At 35.5% G+C, this 19155-nt stretch overlaps 1 protein-coding gene across 8 annotated transcripts in view; it reads left to right on the top strand.

Moving 5' to 3' along the window:
• IMMP1L (inner mitochondrial membrane peptidase subunit 1) overlaps positions 1-19155 on the top strand; it is a 77291-nt gene that overhangs the window by 52908 nt on the left and 5228 nt on the right. For all 8 annotated transcript variants that reach the window (XM_063783973.1, XM_016920631.4, XM_521877.7 and 5 more), the window contains one exon: positions 364-490. In XM_063783973.1, the coding sequence (XP_063640043.1) occupies positions 364-490 (127 nt within the window). The remainder of the gene's footprint in view (positions 1-363; positions 491-19155) is intronic.

Below are 19155 nucleotides of genomic sequence, written 5' to 3'. Positions count from 1 at the left end.
CTGTACCCGGCCTATGTAGAATTGTTTTTCCACAATTTTGGTTCTAAGAATTTGGACACAGGAGTAAAGCATACTGGATACAATGCAAAAGATAATTCTTGTAGAATTATCTGAAAGTTTAGAATCTTCTGAAATTATCAGAAATTTTAGATAGCCTTTTTATCACTCTTATTGTTGGATTCTCACCCAAAGTATTCAGTCACAAAGGTTCTCAAAGCCAGTAAATGTGTGGAAGAGTCAGTATATGAGAGGATAAAGGTTATGGCTTTGTTTAAGTTGTCTTATAAAAGTATTAAAGCAGTGCCATGCATGTGTTTTTGCTTAATAAATAATACAGACATTTCTTTGACTTTTCCCCCTCAGAGGTGACATTGTGATTGCAAAAAGCCCAAGTGATCCAAAATCAAATATTTGTAAAAGAGTAATTGGTTTGGAAGGAGACAAAATCCTCACCACTAGTCCATCAGATTTCTTTAAAAGCCATAGTTATGTAAGTAACATTTCAATTATGTTATTTTTGGTGTCATAATTGATTAACATTAACTGAATGCTGACAAAAGAAAATAATGTTTATTCATATTTTGAATGTAAGAAAAAAGTGCATCCAGTAGAATTTAAATGTTTCTATCAAGAACAATTCAGCCGTTATATTTCATGTATTTTAGTTACTTTTAAAAGCCTGCATAAATATCTTAGTAATAATTGTTACAGGCAAAATTTACCAGTGGATGCTAAAATTATTGGACAAAGTTTGAGGAGAAATAGAATTTTACATAATCTGAACTTATCTCTCCCAAAATATTTATTACAAAGGGAAAAAACCTTAGAGGTGAAACCTGTCAGGCACCACTTTAACTGAGTTATCTTCATCATCATAACACTACATATCAACATAATGTAGCCTCTGGATTGAAGCACCAAGAAGGGCACTTGCAGGAAAAAAAAGTTACAACCTCAATCTACTCATGAGAAAACATAAGACAATATCAAATTGAGGGTAATTCTACAATATAACTGATCAATACTCTTCAAAAATATCAAGGTCATAAAAAACATGGAAACATTGAGGCCCTGTCATTGATTGGAGCAGACAAAGGAGACATGATAACTAAATGGATTTGGGATCCTGGCTTAGATTTTCCACTATTAGTGGGAAGTCTGACGAAATCAAATAAACCCTATGGCTTATTTTTTTTAACATCTTATTTAAATTTTGATAATCGAAATTGTGTGTATTGAAATTGTATACAACCACCTTGCCTGTACAGCTAGAAAAAGTGCAAGAACAGTAAAATGGAAGAATGAAGAGTAGATAGAATGTGTTAGCTCCTTTCACCAGTCACATGGCTTCTGTAACAGAGCTTATGGGGAAGAGATGGCCTTTTGTTTACTCAGCATATACTCTTCTTACTTGAATAATTATAGCTTAATTTTCTACTTTACTGTAAATCTTCTGTGTCACTATCAAATTATTAATGCAGCTGTTTGTTAACTAACATTATCTCTATATTCATCCTCAATGTAAACACATAGTTGAATAATTACAATGTCATCGTAAATTTATTTTGAACTGTAATAGCCTCTGGTTGCCCTATAGGTAAGTTTGACTTTTAAATAATCAATCTTATTTATTTACCGTTTGTAATAGACTGTGGTTCAGCTGTACAAGTGTTTTTGATATTTATTACTACAATGCTAAGTACGCAGTAATTGTTAACTTATGGTGATAACAGTGTTAAAGATGATAGTGTGCTGTCAGGTAACATATTTTTCTACTATTGCTTTCATCATGGACACTGTATCCTCTTCTTAAAAAACGTTGATTTTCCATTTAGTTTCACCTTCATATGACTATTAGTATTTCCTGAGATATTCTAGTCACTTCTAAATTACTTTAGCATCATGTGTGTACTTGAAAGCAGAAATGATATCAACAGACAGAACAAATAAATAGCATCCTCTATGTATTTAAATGCCATATCATTGTTGTTGATTTCTTTTTAAGAGTTATTAGAGGAGGATGTCTGTACAAAAGGATTCAGAAAAAGTCTCTGCTAAGTAATCAGAGAAGATAACCAGCGCTGTAAGATGCAAATTTTTTAAATGTTCTATTCAAGGAAAATATTCGTTGAATTTTGTTTTTGTTTTTAATTGACGCATAATAATTGTACATTATTTATGGGGTATAGTGTGATGTTTCAGTACGAATATATATTGTATAAAAATGAAATTAGGATATTTACCATATCCATCACCTTATGTATTTTTTATTTCCTTGTAGTGAGAACATTCAAAATCCTCTCTTTCAGTTTTTTTTTTTTTTTTTTTTTTTTTTTTGACATGGTCTTGCTCTGTTGCCCAAGCTGGAGTGCAGTGGCACCATCTCAGCTCACTGCAACCTCCTCCTCCAGGGCTCAGATGCTCCTCCCACATCAGCCTTCTGAGTAGCTCCTTCAGCTGTTTTGAAATACACAACACAATATTGTTAACCATAATCACCCTACTGTGTGGTAGAACACCAGTAGGGTGTTCTATTACCGAGTTTTTATATGTTTGATAAATGTGCAAATTATATGACATTGCCATTTTGTTCCAGGTGTATTCCATTCACTTTTGTTGGACAAATTTATAAGTATACAGTACATCATTCTAATAATCTTGGTCAGCACTTATTTTGTACTTCCTCCATACTGTTGAGAATCTTTTCAAAGGTTAACTTATTTAATTATCACAACAGCAACCCGATGAGTAGGTAACAGTATTTTACTGATAGGTAATCTAAAGAAGGAGGCTAAATAAATTGCCCAATTTCAAACAGTGAGAGGAAGAATTAGGATTGAAACACATATAGTGGCTTCAGAATCTGTAACCCTCACGATGCCACTACTACTTCTTTCAGAATACCCTTTGCCTATCTATTCTGTTCCTATCTCATCAAATTATACTTACTTTAAAAAGTATTTGTCTTTATTATTTTTAAAAAAACACAGGGAAGTATTTCTGATCAGGGGCAGTATTGCTTCTGAAAGACAAGCCAGTGTTTTTGAGAGTTTCTCCCTTGCCAGTTTTTCTACGCTGGGTTATTCAAGTCCTAAGAATTGTGTAGCTATTACAGAACTGCTTTAGCAAATGTGTTCCATTAATCAAGGTGATTTATAACAAAATTTCATCCAAGTTTGGAGTGCTCTGAAAACATAGCCAAAATGTTCGCAGGGTCTACCCCTCTCGTGTGTCCCTTTTTTTAGCTATTTCAGAAGCACACTGGTGCAATATTTTACGAAATGAGTTTCTTCCCCTTACCTCTGCATCCTCTAAGAAAAATCATTGTTGTTTATGAGATGAAGATACTGCTATTCATATCTTGATTGAGCTGCTTAATAAAATGAACAATATTAAAATATGTTTTGAATTCCAGGCAAAAAAAGTTTATTCTTGTATGTAGGTGCTTCAGAAAGCAAAACACCAAAATTGTTCATTGGAACCTAGCCTGTAGAGTTTAGCATATCAAAGAAATAGCATTGTTTGTAGGTTGGCAGAAAAGAACATAAACAAATCATTGGTTAAGTGATGTAGTGATGTGGGATCATTTTATTCTTTCCAGAGTTCTTTTTTGTTTGTTTGTTTTCCATTCCAGAGTTTTAAAAGACCACATGGCAAGCAATGCTTATAAATCAGCTTTATTTTTTACTGTTAGGTATTTGGAAACTAAGCAGTTCCTATTAAGATGCTGTTGCTGGCCGGCCGCGGTGGCTCACACCTGTAATCCCAGCACTTTGAGAGGCCAAGGCAGGCAGATCACCTGAGGTCAAGAGTTTGAGACCAGCCTGCCCAGCATGGTGAAACCCTGTCTCTGCTAAAAATACAAAAAATTAGCCAGGCGTGGTGGCAGGCGCCTGTCATCTCAGCTACTTGGGAGGCTGAGGCAGGAGAATCGCTTCAACCCGGGAGGCGGAGGTTGCAGTGAGCCGAGATCGCGCCACTGCACTGCAGCCTGGGCAACAAGAGCGAAACTCCATCTCAAGAAAAGAAAAGAAAAAAAAAAAGATGCTGTTTGCTTTCCTTATTTTGAAGGTACTGAAGCCAATAATTCTTTCCTGGGGTTATGTATGAACTGAGCATTGGCTACTGTAAAGATATGAGATTAATTTGTGACTCTCAAAAGAAACAAATTGTCATAAGCTCAGACATCTTGAGTATGTTGCCTTTCTGTATATTCTACAGGAATTCCTCAGTTTGCTGCTTGAAGCCACTGCTTTATCAGAAAAAATAATTTAGTTGGAAGTAGGAGCATGTAGCAAATAAGAAATAAATAAAATGAGTTGGCATTCTCCTATTGGTTTGCACAGCAGGCAAAATGCAAAGTAAACCTCTATTTAATTCCCTTAGGGAATGTAGGGCCAGGGCTCAGAAATACACTAAAATTTTGTTATAAAGCCAATTAAAAGAAGAAGAAAAGCACTCATAATGTTTATTAGTATAATATTGTGTGATAATCCAGGACTATGCTTTTAAGCCATGGGATAACTATGAAATAGGAATTTTGAAATATGGTAAATTCCTATCAACAAACATGTTGTAAAATCTGCATCTAAACAAACTCCCATGACACCACATCCTCCTATAGGGAAGAGTTGTGTATAGTTACTCCACTCTGAGCTTCATATTATTTTTTCGAACTCATTCCAGTTAGACTTTGGTCTCCACCACTTCACTGATGGTTCTTGTCAAAATCGCTAATGACTTCTCTTGTTGTCTCTCCAGTGATCAACTCTCAGTCCTCATCATACTTGACCTATTGTTAGTATTTGAAATAGTTGTTCTCAAAACCTGGTTTCACTTAGTTTTTGGGACACTGCTTTTTCTAGGTTTTTTTCCTGTCTTTCTTCTGAATTTCCTTTATTGGTTCCTCCTCATATCCAAACATTGGAATGACCTTCAAACCCTGAAGTTAACTAAATGTTCGTATTTTAAACTTCTGTTGTTTATCTACACTTATACTTTAGCTGACCTCATCCTGTCTCATGGTTTTATGTACAGTACTTTTTAACTTACTCTCAAATTTATATCAAGTATAACCTCTTCCCTGAACTCCAGAGTCATGTCTAATTGTCTAATATCTTCACTTTAATGAATAATGGTCATCTCAAACTTACTGTATCCAAAGCTAAAATCCTGATTTTCTTTCCCAAAATGGCTCCTTCCATACACTTCCCATCACATGGGGAAGAAAACCCCATGCTACTTGTTCAGGCCACAAACCTTAGAGTTATCCTTACTCTCCTCTTTCACCCTACATCCAATCCCTTAGCAAATCATGATTATACCTTCTATATATAATCAGAATCAAACCACGTTTTGCCACTGTCACTGCTACCATCCATTAGTTTGCAAGATAAACTCATCTCTCTCATTTTGTTGCAATAATTTTTGAACTGTTTTCTTTGCTTATACCCTTCTGATTTTCTGGCATCTCTACCCTTTCCATTGATACTCTCCACACCGCAGCTAAGGTCATCCTTTTTGATGATGATGCTTTTTAAGAGCAATTATGTCACTCTTCTGCTTAAAGACCCCAGTGGCTCCCCATCTCACTTACAGTAAAAGCCAGAGGCCTTATGGTGGCCTGTAAGACCCTGCATAATCTTTTTGCCTGCTGCCTTTCTTGTAATTATTGTGTCATTGGAACACAATAATGCCCATTCATTTATCTGTTGTCTGTGTTTGCTTTCTCTAAAATGTCAAAGTTGAATAGTTGTGACAGAAACTATATGGCTTGCAACACCTGGACTATTTCCTATTTGTCCCTTTTCAGGAAAAGTTTGCTGACCCCCTGATCTAGAGCATAAGATTCTTGGTGACAGGGACTCATTTTAATCGCAGTTGATTTCATATCATTTCAACTGTGATTTGGCATCTAGTAGATTTTTTAAAATTCTTGAAGGGTGGACAGATCTAGATATATATGAATAGGGTGCTAGTTTCTTTTCTACTTCTACTCCTTTTTTTCTACTAGTTTCTACTGCAAACTTGCTCCCAAGTAAATGCGTGATGTTACAACTTCTCAGAAGATGTTCATGGAGCCTACCACGCTGCTGAACTGGCCAATCTGTGGTCATTCTGGTCTTCATAGACTTGAAAGCTAAGCTATTTCCAGTGGTAAGACTACCTGACCACCTTACACAATGGCAGGTGAAAGTTGTAGAAAATATTGGAATGTTCCTCTTACGGCGTACCAGGAGAGCAGAGTGCTGATTAAATGTTTCTTTTCCTAAGTGACTTCTATTTAGGACTGCATATTTTTCAGGCCTTTCTTTAAGCAGAATAAAAATTCACCAGGCTCTGAATTGACTTATCACTATGGAATACTGAACTTAGTTAAGATTAAGTCTCCTAAAGTATTGGGGGAATTGAGGTATGCTGGGCTTACCCTGTTCTCATTTTGAAGGAAGCTTTGGTGCCCCTGAAATGCTATGGTGGTTTTATTACGATGAAGGCTAAGTTGCCCTTGCAACATTCATTGCCTACTAATGAGGTTGTGTGGTAATAAGAGTTTCTGCATTTCTGTAGTCATACATGTGCCTTTTGGACATATTTAACTACTATACAGATAATTTGTTCTTTTGGTCCTTTTATTGGTTTATTGGCTTAACGATGGGTAAAGTTGTTACCTGAAGTTTCTAAATTTCTCCTTCTAGGATTTTCTGTGGTTTATTGTAAAATGAAGAATCATTTTTTAAGTCTTTCAATTAAAACCTTATTTATTGAATTTTCATGTCTTAACCATAGTAGCTACCCTGTATTGAGAATAGACATATTAATAGAATATGATTATGAAAATTTCAGTGTATTCTGTGGTTAGTGTGGTTAGTGGATAGCAGTCTTTTGCTATTGTTACAGGAAACAAATCTGTACTTATTAGAAAAATCATGTTTTTACTTTTATCTGAGGGCTACCAAAGATATCTGGCTATTTAATTTAAAGGTTTTTGGTTGTCTTTGGTACCATAGATGTCAGCGTTATACACAAAAGGTGAAACATTGTTCACCAAATAGTAATCCATTACCACATCAGAGTGATGGGAGGTGAATAAGTAATGTAGTTATTTCTTATGTTTTTCTTTGTGAATTGTAGAGTATGTTAATAACATCATCATTATTACTGGCAGAAATGTAAGAAGTAGAGACAATTTTACATTTCAGAAAGGACTGATTAAGTGTTATCAGGATGTACTGGTGGTATAGTGTATTAAAATGGAAATGTAACAATATGGCAATAATAAAGCTGTTTTACCGTGTATTAGAAAATATTTAAATAAAACTGATGGACAACCTAAGAAACAATCTTACTAATTAGCATTACAAAATGGTCATTTTATATAGTTAACACTAATAGTCCTTTAATGTGTACTGTGTATTTAGGTTATAGTTCGAAACCCTGAATATTCTAAATGCTGTCTTTCTGTTTGTTTAAATGTCATTTCCCTTAGCTAAAAGTCAACCATCTGGTCTTCTATTACCACTTGTATTATAAACAGAAAAAAGTACTTCTCTGTAGAGAGAGGAATCATCAGATTGAAAGGGCTTGTGTATTATAAGCTGCTGATATACTAAATCCTTATGTCATTTAAATAGAAGAACTGCCTAATAATGTCACTTATTACAACTAGGGTATCTAAACAAGCGACTTGTTTTTTGCAGACTATAGTGATAAAAACCTGTGCTACACATCCATTTCTCAGCAACGGCTCCTAGGATAATCAATCATGGCATACTGCTAATGCCTTGATTGCAGCTGATATGGAGGAAATATGTTTACTCTTTTGCTAAAGTGAAGTTCACTGCGGAGGTGACGTGACTTTTTCATTCTATAGCTAACACAATTCTGAAGATAAATTTCACTCATTGTTTACAAGTCTGAAGTGTTTTTGTTCAGATGTCAACACTAAAGAATAATCTTTGAGGCTCCTAGACTTAAAGTGTTTTCTGATGTGTTCTCTGAATATTTTCAGAATAATTTGAGCTTAGTTTAACAGTAATATGGAGTTTATAATAATCTTATTTTGTAGTGTATATTTTATTTTTATATGTTTGAAAAGATGTATATATGAAGATCAGCATCTCTGTTGAAAGAGTAGCAGGTTGTCCTGAAATTTGTATGTGTTGCTCACCTGGAAATATTTTAACCCCTCAAAAGTTAGAAAGTTAGTGCCATTGGTATGAATCTAGAGAGGCAGGATACAGTTGAGTAAAATGAAAATATTATATGTATTTTTATCTGCAAGTTATCTGGGACTTCTGTACTTTAAAGTTGCTTAAAAGTCATTTGCAAAAATTAAAGAACAAAATTGTAACACAGGTGTTCAGTGAAAGCATCTGAACCAGACTCCAAACTCTGTTGGTAGTAAGGAGAATATATTCCAAGTGTGATGTGGCTTCCTAATCTAAAACAATCTTTTTTATTTATTTATTTTTGTCTTTCGGAGACAGATTCTCAGTCTGTCAACCCAGGTTGGACTGCAGTGCACAATCTTGGCTCACTGCAACCTCTGCCTTCGAGGTTCAAGCAATTCTCCTGCCTCAGCCTCCTGAGTAGCTGGGACTGCAGGCGCTTGCCACCATGCCCGGCTAATTTTTGTATTTTTAGTAGAGGCAGGGTTTCACCATATTGGGCAGGCTGGTCTCGAACTCCTGACCTCAAGTGATCTGCCTGCTTCGGCCTCCCAAAGTGCTGGGATTACAGGTGTGAGCCACCGCGCCCGGGTGCTATAACAGTCTTTACTAGATCTACTGGAAAAACTGCTGTTGAGTAAGTGAAATATATTCAACTCCCTTTTGGAATAAGCAAGTAAATGAAGTTTTGATGTTACCACTTTGGGTAATTAAAATTTGACAGGTTTTTGTGAACAACTTAATCTTAGCCCATAAAAATATTCTCACCAAACCAAACAATTCTCTACCTAAAACAAGAATGAAAAAAAGGAAAAATAGATACAAAAGCAGGTATGCATATTATAAAATGGCTAAAGATGTTAAATTAGCAAGAAAATATTGGCATTACAAGTTATTGCACTGCCAATCTGGACGTTAGAGTGTTTTCCTCCTGGGACAGAATTTTCATAATTACTTTAAGAAAGTGTATAAATCACTTAGCATGGCACAGCTAGTGCTTGTATCCAATTAAACACAAATGCAGAGCTAACAAGAAAAGGAGACTAAGCAGTATTTAACAAAGTACTTACAATTATAGGTAATTTAAAATTCTTCGATGCAACTTAAGATTCTCATCTACTTTGTGTACATTATGTATGATTCTTGAAAGCAAGAAGGATTAGAGAAACCTTCTGTTGTCTAAAGAGACTTGAAATTTGACCTGACTTCCCAGTGTAAGGAAAGTCAAAGTAGGTCTAGGGACACAGACTGAGACCGATAATGGACTTCTGACCCCAGACCAATCCTAGCACTCACACATCTTCCTTAATGAGGCTGCCTCAGAAGCAGCCAGACCACTGGACTTGGGAGGGGGGACATCTAAGGGTAGACTGGGAGAGAAGACTTAAATAGCTTTCAGGAGGCTATAGGAGTATACAAAATTTGCCAGACATTAACCTCTCAACTTTCTTTTTCGATGTGTGCATTCATTAATTCCACAGACACTTACTGAGCACTTACTTGAGGGCCAGTACACGTTAGGGTAGTCATCTTTGCCCCCAGCAACACCAATAGAACTTTCTGAAATAATGGAAATATCCTGTATCTGTGCTGTCCAATATGGTAGCCACTAGGCACACATGGTTGTTGAGCACATGAAGCATGGCTAGTGTGTCTGAGGAACTGAATTCTTAATTTTATGTAATTTTAAAATTTAGATAGCCACATATATGACTAGTGGCTGCCATATTGGACAGTGTAACTTTAGGAGGTTATAGTTAAGTTGGAGGAATAGATGAAATTACAGTATAGTATAATAGAATTAGGCACAGGTGCTTTGATAAGACACAAGGATATTTATCCAGACTGGGTTAGATGGGATTTTTCCAGAATGGGAAAGTGAAACCTGAGTTGAAGTTTTAAAGGGTAAGTAGGAGTTAGTCAAAGAAAGCAGCATATTCTGAAGGCCTAGAAGTAAGTACAGCATTGTGCTTTTGGGGAACTGCCAAAAGTAAGAGTTCCAGTGTATGGCACATGTAGTAGGAGGGATGAGTAGTAAGAAGAGATAAAAATGAAAGGTATAAGCCAAGCATGGTAGTCTGTTATGTGGGAGGATGGCTTGAACCCAGGAGCTCAAAGTCAACCTGGGCAATATAGCAAGACCCCATCCCTAAAAATAAGAATTAAACAAGGCTCAGTTCCTTTTATGTTTCAAGCAGGGGAATAACATGATCAGGCTTAGTTTTTATTTAGTTTCTGTGGGGCCATTCTGATGTTAGTGTAGACTATTAGAGGATGGCTAGGATTAGGAGAGCCTGGAGGCAGAGAGACCAGTTAATAGGCTGTGAGTGAGGCATAACTGAGATAATAACATCGAGAATAGGAAGAAGTACAAAGATTGCAGAAAGATTAAGGAAATAATCTAGAGAAGATTGGATGCTGGAAGAAAGGGAATTGAAAGGCTTAAAAATGACACCCAAGTTGTTAGTTCTTGCCACAGGGTGGGTGGTACAATAAAATAGGGTTGTTGGGGGAGATGTTAATTTGGGAAATGGAAAGAAGATATATAAAATTTTGGACAAGTGTAGAAGTCTACTAATAAGATTAAGGTAGATTATATTTTAAATTAATACTGTGGCAATTAAATTTTACAGCAAGTAGCAAAAAAGTACTGCTTTCCCCAGATGACATCTGGATGCTTTGCTATTCCCTCCTTGATGTCCACAGTCTGTTTCTGTCTCCTAGTCAAAACAGTGTTTTGATGCGCTTAGCCCTAGATCATTCTTACTTTTTAAAGATCTTCAGCTATTCTCTTTGTATCATGCATCATCACTAAAAAATGCCATCCGTCTCATGCCACTGCACTCCAGCCTGGGCAATAGAGTGAGACTCTGTCTCAAAAAAAAAAAAAAAAATTCATCTGTCATCCACCTGCCTAATTTGCAATTTTGTATTCACAAACCTAGATTTTATTCTAAATAATCTGCTGGGTTTGATACATTAGAGTTGTGTTTCGATGAGTAAAACACAAGCAGGAGAAGTCTGTCAAATATATTCAACAATGCCTGTTTTTAAAAAAATGCATCAGTAACATCAAGTACAAAAATACCTACATATTTATTTTTAATCATTTCTTTTTTGAAGTATGGCAACCTTTCTACTGGTAATCTATTTCTAATACCCTTTCAGATATAAATCTGTTTTTCTGGCCAATCTCTATGTGAAGCAGCTATGTACAGCAACAACAGGAGATTGAAAAGAGCAACAGAGATTCATCTGTAGCAATAAATCCATATAGGATGAGTTTGGATTTGGGAAAGAATTAAGTGGAGTGCCACGAATAAAACTTTTGGTGGAAACATATTAGTACATACTGTGTACAGTATGCATCTAATTTACTGTTCAGAACTGTTTTTCTGAGAGCATGAGAAAACTCATTATTGTAATACTTAACACCATTTTCTACTACAGTCTGAAATACCCTTTGTTGAATTAACTTGGGCTCATCCTTTGGAAGGAAAGCAAGTATATAGATCAAGCTGTATTAAAGTGAAAGTGCAGAGATAGTCTTAGAATGAGAATATAAAGTGCTTTTTAAAAATCCAAATCTCAAAATAGCAGGTAACATTGTATTTACAAAGAGACAGAGATAAAAGACTGGGACAATAGTATTGGGAGGCATGGATAGAAAGGCCTATAAACTGGCTTCAGTCCCAACCCTCTTCTCCATCTCCTACATTCTGACTAGTTGGTAAATGGTTCTGAAGAAGTGGATGCTTGATAAGGGCCTAAGCATTCAATATTTAATAAACATTGCTTGATGAGCATGCCCATTTAAGTTCGAGACCAGCATAGTGAAACCCTGTGTCTACTAAAAATACAAAAATTAGCCAGGCGTGGTGGCGCATGCCTGTAATCCCAGCTACTCTTGAGGCTGAGGCAGGGGAATCGCTTGAACCCAGGTGGCAGAGGTTGCAGTGAGCCAAGATCGTGCCATGGCACTCCAGCCTGGGCAACAGAGCAAGACTCTGTCTCAGAAAAAAAAAAAAAAAAAGAATAGAAATGTTAGTTTTTACTGCTAATCTAGGATGATTTTATCTTAAAAACTGAATTTCATTAAATTAGGTGGCATAATTGATGTATTTACTCATAATTAATGTACATTTTTAATTATATTGGATTCAAGTCAAAGACTTGGGTAACACCAGAGCTATATAATTGAATATAGTGTAAAAGAAAATAACCAGAAACATAAAGTAAAATAGCAAAGCACAGTTAACTTTGCAGAGATCTGGGTAGACTGCCTAGGAAACCAGGGACAAAGAAAGCCCAATAGACATAATTCACACTGGCAAATGTGGCAGCTGCTAGTAAGTGCTCTTACTGATTGCTTCCTGGGTGCCAGGAGTCTTGTTTCATTTGGTTCTCATAGTATTTCTGTAAGGTATTTATTAGTCTCAGTTGTATAGATGAGGTTTAAATAACTTGCCCAAGGTGCTTAACTAGTATGCAAAGCTGTATTTGGAACTCAGGACTATGTGTGACTGTGTGGACTGTATTTTTAACCACTATCCTAAACAGCCCACCAGAGGTTACTATTCAGGCTAGATGGAGGTATTGAGAACTTAGGGAGAAGATGAAAGAGCTTATCTTGCAATCGCCACGAGAATGGGCAAGTCAAGCCTTAGACTAAGCTTTAAACCTACTCAGCAGGGAGAAGCTCAATAACGAAAGAGAGACTGTTAGTAAAAAGCATACCCCTTACTCAAACCCCAATGCTATAGGTGTAGCCTACTGAAACTTTTGTGTAAATTCCTCTTTGGTGATGACTGGCTATGAATGTAAGGTGGCACCATTTTTAAGAAGGGAAGGGCAATAACAGTTCCCAGCAATGATGTAGATAGGACAGCAATGAGGCTGAATTTTAAAAGGGAGAAAAGGAAGCAGGACCGTATAGAAATAGTACGTATTAAAATAGTCAGTGTATTAACTATTCTGTGCCTGGTCTCTACAATCCCTTTATTATGCATCTAGCATTTGGAAACACTTCTATCAGGACTCCATATACTCCTCGGCCTTAATTAGCTCAGGTAGACAGAATGTGGGCAAGTAGTTAGGGCGAGGAGAATGACAATGAAAATAAGTAAAACTGTTCCTTGAGTTTGCTTTGAGAGATACCCAGAACTGACATTTCAGACACTCGCATTTTTAAAAATTAATGTTTTCTCACCTTTGTGTTCTAAAAGTCTCTTCTATTTATTGTATCTCAGAATTTAATTCTTCACTTTTTTACATGTGTTTTTGTTTATAGCTTCTGCTGGCACTATAGGAAGGGTAAACAACGATTTACTGATGGTGCTTCCAATTTTGCTGTTACATGACTCAAACAAATTGGGTTTTATGAGATCTTTTTAGAAAAATACTAATAAATTATTCATTTTCAAATATTATCTCTAATAGTTCGTGTGCATAGGATCTTAATATGGCCACACTTTGGTTACGTAAGTCATGATTAAGCAGAATATACAGTGGCCACATAGAAGGTATAATAACTTGATACTGCTTTTTTGTAAGATAATAAGATAAAAAACAATTACATAATATTAATTATTGGACTAAAATGACATCTTTTTAATATACATTCATCATATAGACTTTTTTCATAGGCAAGGGTATTATGCATTTTATAGCCCACTGATTATTCCATTAGACACAAAATAAAATCTTTGAAACACATGCAAAATGAAATACTTTTGAGACTAGAGTATCGTTGCTCTATCAGTCATTTGTTTTTACTAAATAGAAGCAAAAAAAGACTATCTGATTGCTTTCATAAATGTGTGCTCTTTTTCTTGTACATTACAGGAAAATGAAAAAATAATCATTAAAAAAAGGATTCTAAAAACTTTGTTCCTCACCTTGCGTCATAATTTTGTTTGTTTCTTTCATGACTATTGTTTTGTTTTCTTTGCGGTCATTTTAGAACCATTAAAGAAGTACGAGCAATAGGTAGGGCCAATGCAAACCCTACGATTGCTGGTTGTAAACTATAAAATATATGGCAAATAAAGTGTTAATTAAAAATCAGTCTGTTCTTAGGATTTTCTGGTTTTTGAAACTTTTCAAGGTCAAACATACAACTATTTTTTAGCCAGAACTTTTCTTAATTAGATGTTATTTGCCTAATCAAATAAATGAATTTGATTACAGTTTAGTAAATGTGTTATTTGATATTGTGGACTGTTTCATCAGATTTCACTTGAATCAAGAAAGGTAACACCTGTGTATTGCCTCCACAAAAGCCTCTTTTGTTAAATGGACACCCGCAGGCCATGAGGCAATTACATTTGTTGTTTGTGCTAAAAAGGAGGCACTTAACTAGACCTCAGTAAATATAGCTGAGAACTAGAGGCTTGATTCTTTTGTCCAGCCCTGAGATTAGGTTTTATCATAGCTCAGGAAGTAAACCTAGCTCAGGAAGTAAACCTCTGACGTAGAAAGGAAAAACAAGAATGATTTAAAGGTCCCTTTAATGCCTTAAAATTTAGCTGTAAAGTTAGCTATATCTGAGGCACATGGAGAATTCAGGTTTGGGCAAAATTAAAACAGTTTATGGCATTCATGAAAACGTATATTCATATATTCAGTCTTATGCCTTCATTCAAAATGGCATAGCATATTTACAAGAGTACAAAATTAATCCAACTTAAAAGTTTTGATTATGAGACGTAATGAACAAAGAGATAGAATTAGGCATTTCCATTTTGGGCCATTTGTAAAACATTTACTATAAATGTGTTTATTAGAGTGGTTTTCAGCCTTAGTTGTAAAGTTATCATAGCTTTTAAAAAAACACATTTTATTATCTGTCTCTGTGAGCACAAAAAAAGGAAAGAAAAATACATGTTAATCTACCATTTTATCCTCTTCATATTTTATTATTATAATATTGCTATAGAATTCTTTTTTCTATTATCTGGTTTGAATTTTCAACTTACTGACAACTAGTAGGTTAATCTAACAGACAATAACTGTGTTTAAAGTTAGAAAGAAAATGTTCTGTTCCTTGCCTCATTCCATATCAGGGAAGTCAGGTGTTGTGTTTCAGACCCAAACCAAAAAATGTGTTTTACTGTATGTTTGTTTAAATGTGTTCTTGGCTAGAGTAATATTTTAGTCATCTGTAGATTTGATGACAGTACTGTGAAGTAAATGACAAGTCATTTACTAGTACTGTACAAAGAAGCATATCCTACTATATGGATTAAAGGTTAGGTTAACTCTCTTTCCACACTACCAAAGACAAAAAAAAAAAAAAGCCCAACCCTGAAACACCTTTTAAAAAAATTCAACAAGCTCCCCCTAACCTGCATCATGAAGGATGATGCTCCCTTTTTTAAAAGTATGAACATCACCAAAAGGGTTAAGCAGTTTGTATTTTAAGACACACATACACATATATTTCTGTGTATATATACATATGTATACTTTAAGTTACTTAAATAGTATGCACTGGTCATAAAAATGTATATTTTGAAATATATATTTTAAAAATTTTACAGTTATACACATTGCCCTGCAACTTATTTTTTCCTCTGGCTATCTCATGGAAATCTTTCCATTATTTATGTATTTATTTTTACTGGCTGTTTACTAATATATAAAAGAAAGATATTCTATTTAACCTCTGCCTACTGAGGAACATTTATGCCATTGCCAGTCTTGAGATGCAGAAAATACCATAGTGAATTTCCTTGTTTGTACATAATTGCCTGCTGAGTTTGGCAAATCTTTTCCAGAGTTTTGATAGGAAAGGGTAAAAACATAAAGGAGACTCCACTGAAGGGGATGCAAGATGGAGATGCCAAAGCACACGTCACACATCAAAAATTTTAGTCTTCACTGAAATGATTCTCTTCATATTGTTCCAAGTATGCTAAAAAAAAGTATTTTAAGGCTGGGCGCAGTGGCTCATGACTGTAATCCCAATACTTGGGGAGGCCGAGGCGGGCAGATCACTTGAGGCCAGGAGTTTGAGATCAGCCTGGCCAACATGTTGAAACCCCATCTCTACTAAAAATGCAAAAATTAGCTGGGCATGGTGGTGCATGCCTGTAATCCCAGCTACTTAGGAGGCTGAGGCAGGAGAATCGCTTGAGCCCAGGAGGCAGAGGTTGCAGTAAGCCAGGATTGCACCACTGCACTCCAGCTTGGGCGAGAGAGCGACATTTTGTCTCAAAGAAAAAAAAGTTTTTTTTAAATTATGTAATTTGAACATCTGCTTCTGGCAGTGATGGAATAACTGGTCATGAACTTGCCCTCCTGCCATAAACAACTAGAAAACTGGACAAAAATATGTGAAACTACTGTTTTAATACATTGCATAGCAGGCAGTATGAAACTAATCCTTGAGAGAAAGGAAACAAAATAAGCCTGTACTTGCCCCAACTTCCGTCTTAAAGCAGTTTTCAGATAACAGTACAAGGAGGGAAAGTCAAGCAAAGCACAGGTGGTCTTTGCTGAGTTGAGACAAAGATTGGGGTACAGGTATGCTTAAGTGGTTGGGATTTATAAATCCGACTACCATGGAGCAAAGAGCTAAAGAAAGATCTCCAGAAATCTACGTAGATATTCCCTTGGCTTTGGGCTCAATACTAAATTGTGCCTGCTTATGGTGAAACTTAAAGAGACTGAGGAATGAATGACTGCTGGGGAGCTGTAAGCCAAAAAGGTCCCAGAACTCACACAGAGCTGAGAGACATTTGTGTTCTGACCAGCCAGTGTGGACAGATCTTGCTGATATCCAGAACATTCAGTAGAGACTCTGGAAAAATCAAATCTTAGCGGTAGGACTAAAATAGCCCTTAGAATAAAATGTAAGATAAAGACCCAACCTAGCAGGCTTATAAACAAGGCTTGAAAGGAATAAGGTGACTGCCACTAACTTAACTACCTCACAGAAACCAGACTTCCTCAACATTCAACACTCTATAAAAACAGACAACAAAATCTACTCAGCAAATGAGTGTCCAGTTTAATCAGAAATTACCAGATATGTGAAGAAGCAGAAAAATGTAACACATAATCAAAAGTAAATCAGTTAAATAGACCCAGAAATGACGGAAATTATGGAATTAGCAGAGAAGCACTCTAAAACACCAATTCTAACTATTTTTGAGGATCTAGAGGAGATGAACATATTGAGGAAATAAATGGTATAAGAAAGAACCAAATGTAATTTTTAGAGCTTAAGAATACATTTGGTGGTCTTTAGTAGATCAGAAACTACAAAAGAAAAGATCTGGAAATTTGAAGACAGCAATTAAAAGTTTACAAACTGAAGGAAAGGAAAAAGTCTGGAAGAAAAAAAAGAGTAACCCATAGGACAGGTCATGCAGATTAACATGAAGGCTATGGATGCCCCAGGATAGTGGGTAGAAGAGAAGGTGATCTATATATTTTTTTCCAATTTTGTCCAAAATGATGAATCAGAGATCCAAGAAGTACAGAAAGAAGTTCTGGCCTAATACAAAGAAAATCAAACCAGGGAAGACAGAGAAAATCTTAACCAGAGAAAAAATATATTACATACAACTGAGAACAAGGAGTTTCTGCTGATCTATTATAAAAAACAGCAAGAAAAGAAAATGAAATCTTTAAAGTGTTAGGTGGGGAAGCACTGTCAATCCAGAATTCTGTATTCACTGATGAGGATGAAAATATACTGCTGCGAAATTCTTTCCTTTCTTACCTTACATGAAGTGGTATAATATGTGAAGATAGTTATACCTGAAGAAAAGGTGGACTGTGATTAATGATGCATATTGTAAACCCTGGAGTAACAACTTCAAGAATAAGATCTATGTTAAATATGGCAATTGAATAAATGAAAAAATTCAGAAAAATAATCCAATAGAAAGGAGGAAAAAAGGAAACAAAAACAGATGCAACAAATACTTCACATCATGCACAGAAGTTATCTCAAAATGGATCACATACCTAATCAAAGCTAAAGCTATAAAATTTGTAGAATATAGTATAATATGTTCATAATCTGAGGGCAGGTAAAGATTTCTTAGGACACGAAAAGCACGAAACACAATAGGAAAAAAAGTATGAATTGGACCTCAGCAACATTAAAAACTTCTGCTTGTCAAAACATCATTTAAAAAGATGCAGCCTGGGAGAAAATATTTGCAATCCCATCAAAGGACTTGTATCCATGGTAAATAAAGGACTGGTACAATGAATAAGAAGATAACCCATTTTTAAAATGGCCAAAATATTTTAATAGATACTTCACAGAAGATAATACTAGTATGCATAATGGAAAAATGCTTTCATCAGAGAAGTGCAAATTAAAACCACAATTTAATATCCTTCACCTGCTAGAATGGCAAAACATTTAAAAACTGATAATACCAAGTGCTGGAGAGGTTGTGGAACAACAGGAACACAGTGATACATTGGTTGTTGGGAGTATACAATAGTATCACTTTGAAAAAGGTTGGTAATTTCTTTAAGGTTAAACATAGACTTACTGATGACCCAGAAATTCCACCCTTAGATACTTACTGAAAAGAAATAAGACTTGTACATGAATGTTCACAGTGCTTTATTTTTACTAGCACCAAACTGCAAACAACCCAAGTATCCACCTCCAGTTTCATAGATAAACATTGTGGTTTACAGTGGAATACTTCTCAGAAGTAAAAAATGAATGACTTTTACATACAACATAGATTAATCATAAAAACTTGCTAAGCAAAAGAAGGCCGACACAAAATAGGTACTTTGTAATTCCATTTATATGAAATTAAGCAACAGGCACAACTACTATCTAGTAACAGAAAGCAGTTCACTCGTTGACTGGGTCTAGGCATGGCGATAGGAACTGACTACAAAGGAACAGAGGGAACTTTTCGGCATGGAAGAAACATCCTGTATCATTGTGGTTGTGGTTAGATGGGTATGTACATTTTTCAAAACGTGTGTCAAAACTTAAAAC

The sequence above is a fragment of the Pan troglodytes genome, chromosome 9, assembly GCF_028858775.2.
Source record: "Pan troglodytes isolate AG18354 chromosome 9, NHGRI_mPanTro3-v2.0_pri, whole genome shotgun sequence".
Classification (NCBI taxonomy): Eukaryota; Metazoa; Chordata; class Mammalia; order Primates; family Hominidae; genus Pan; species Pan troglodytes.
Note: the sequence above shows the minus strand (reverse complement) of the source record. Positions and strands in the feature narration are given on the sequence as shown.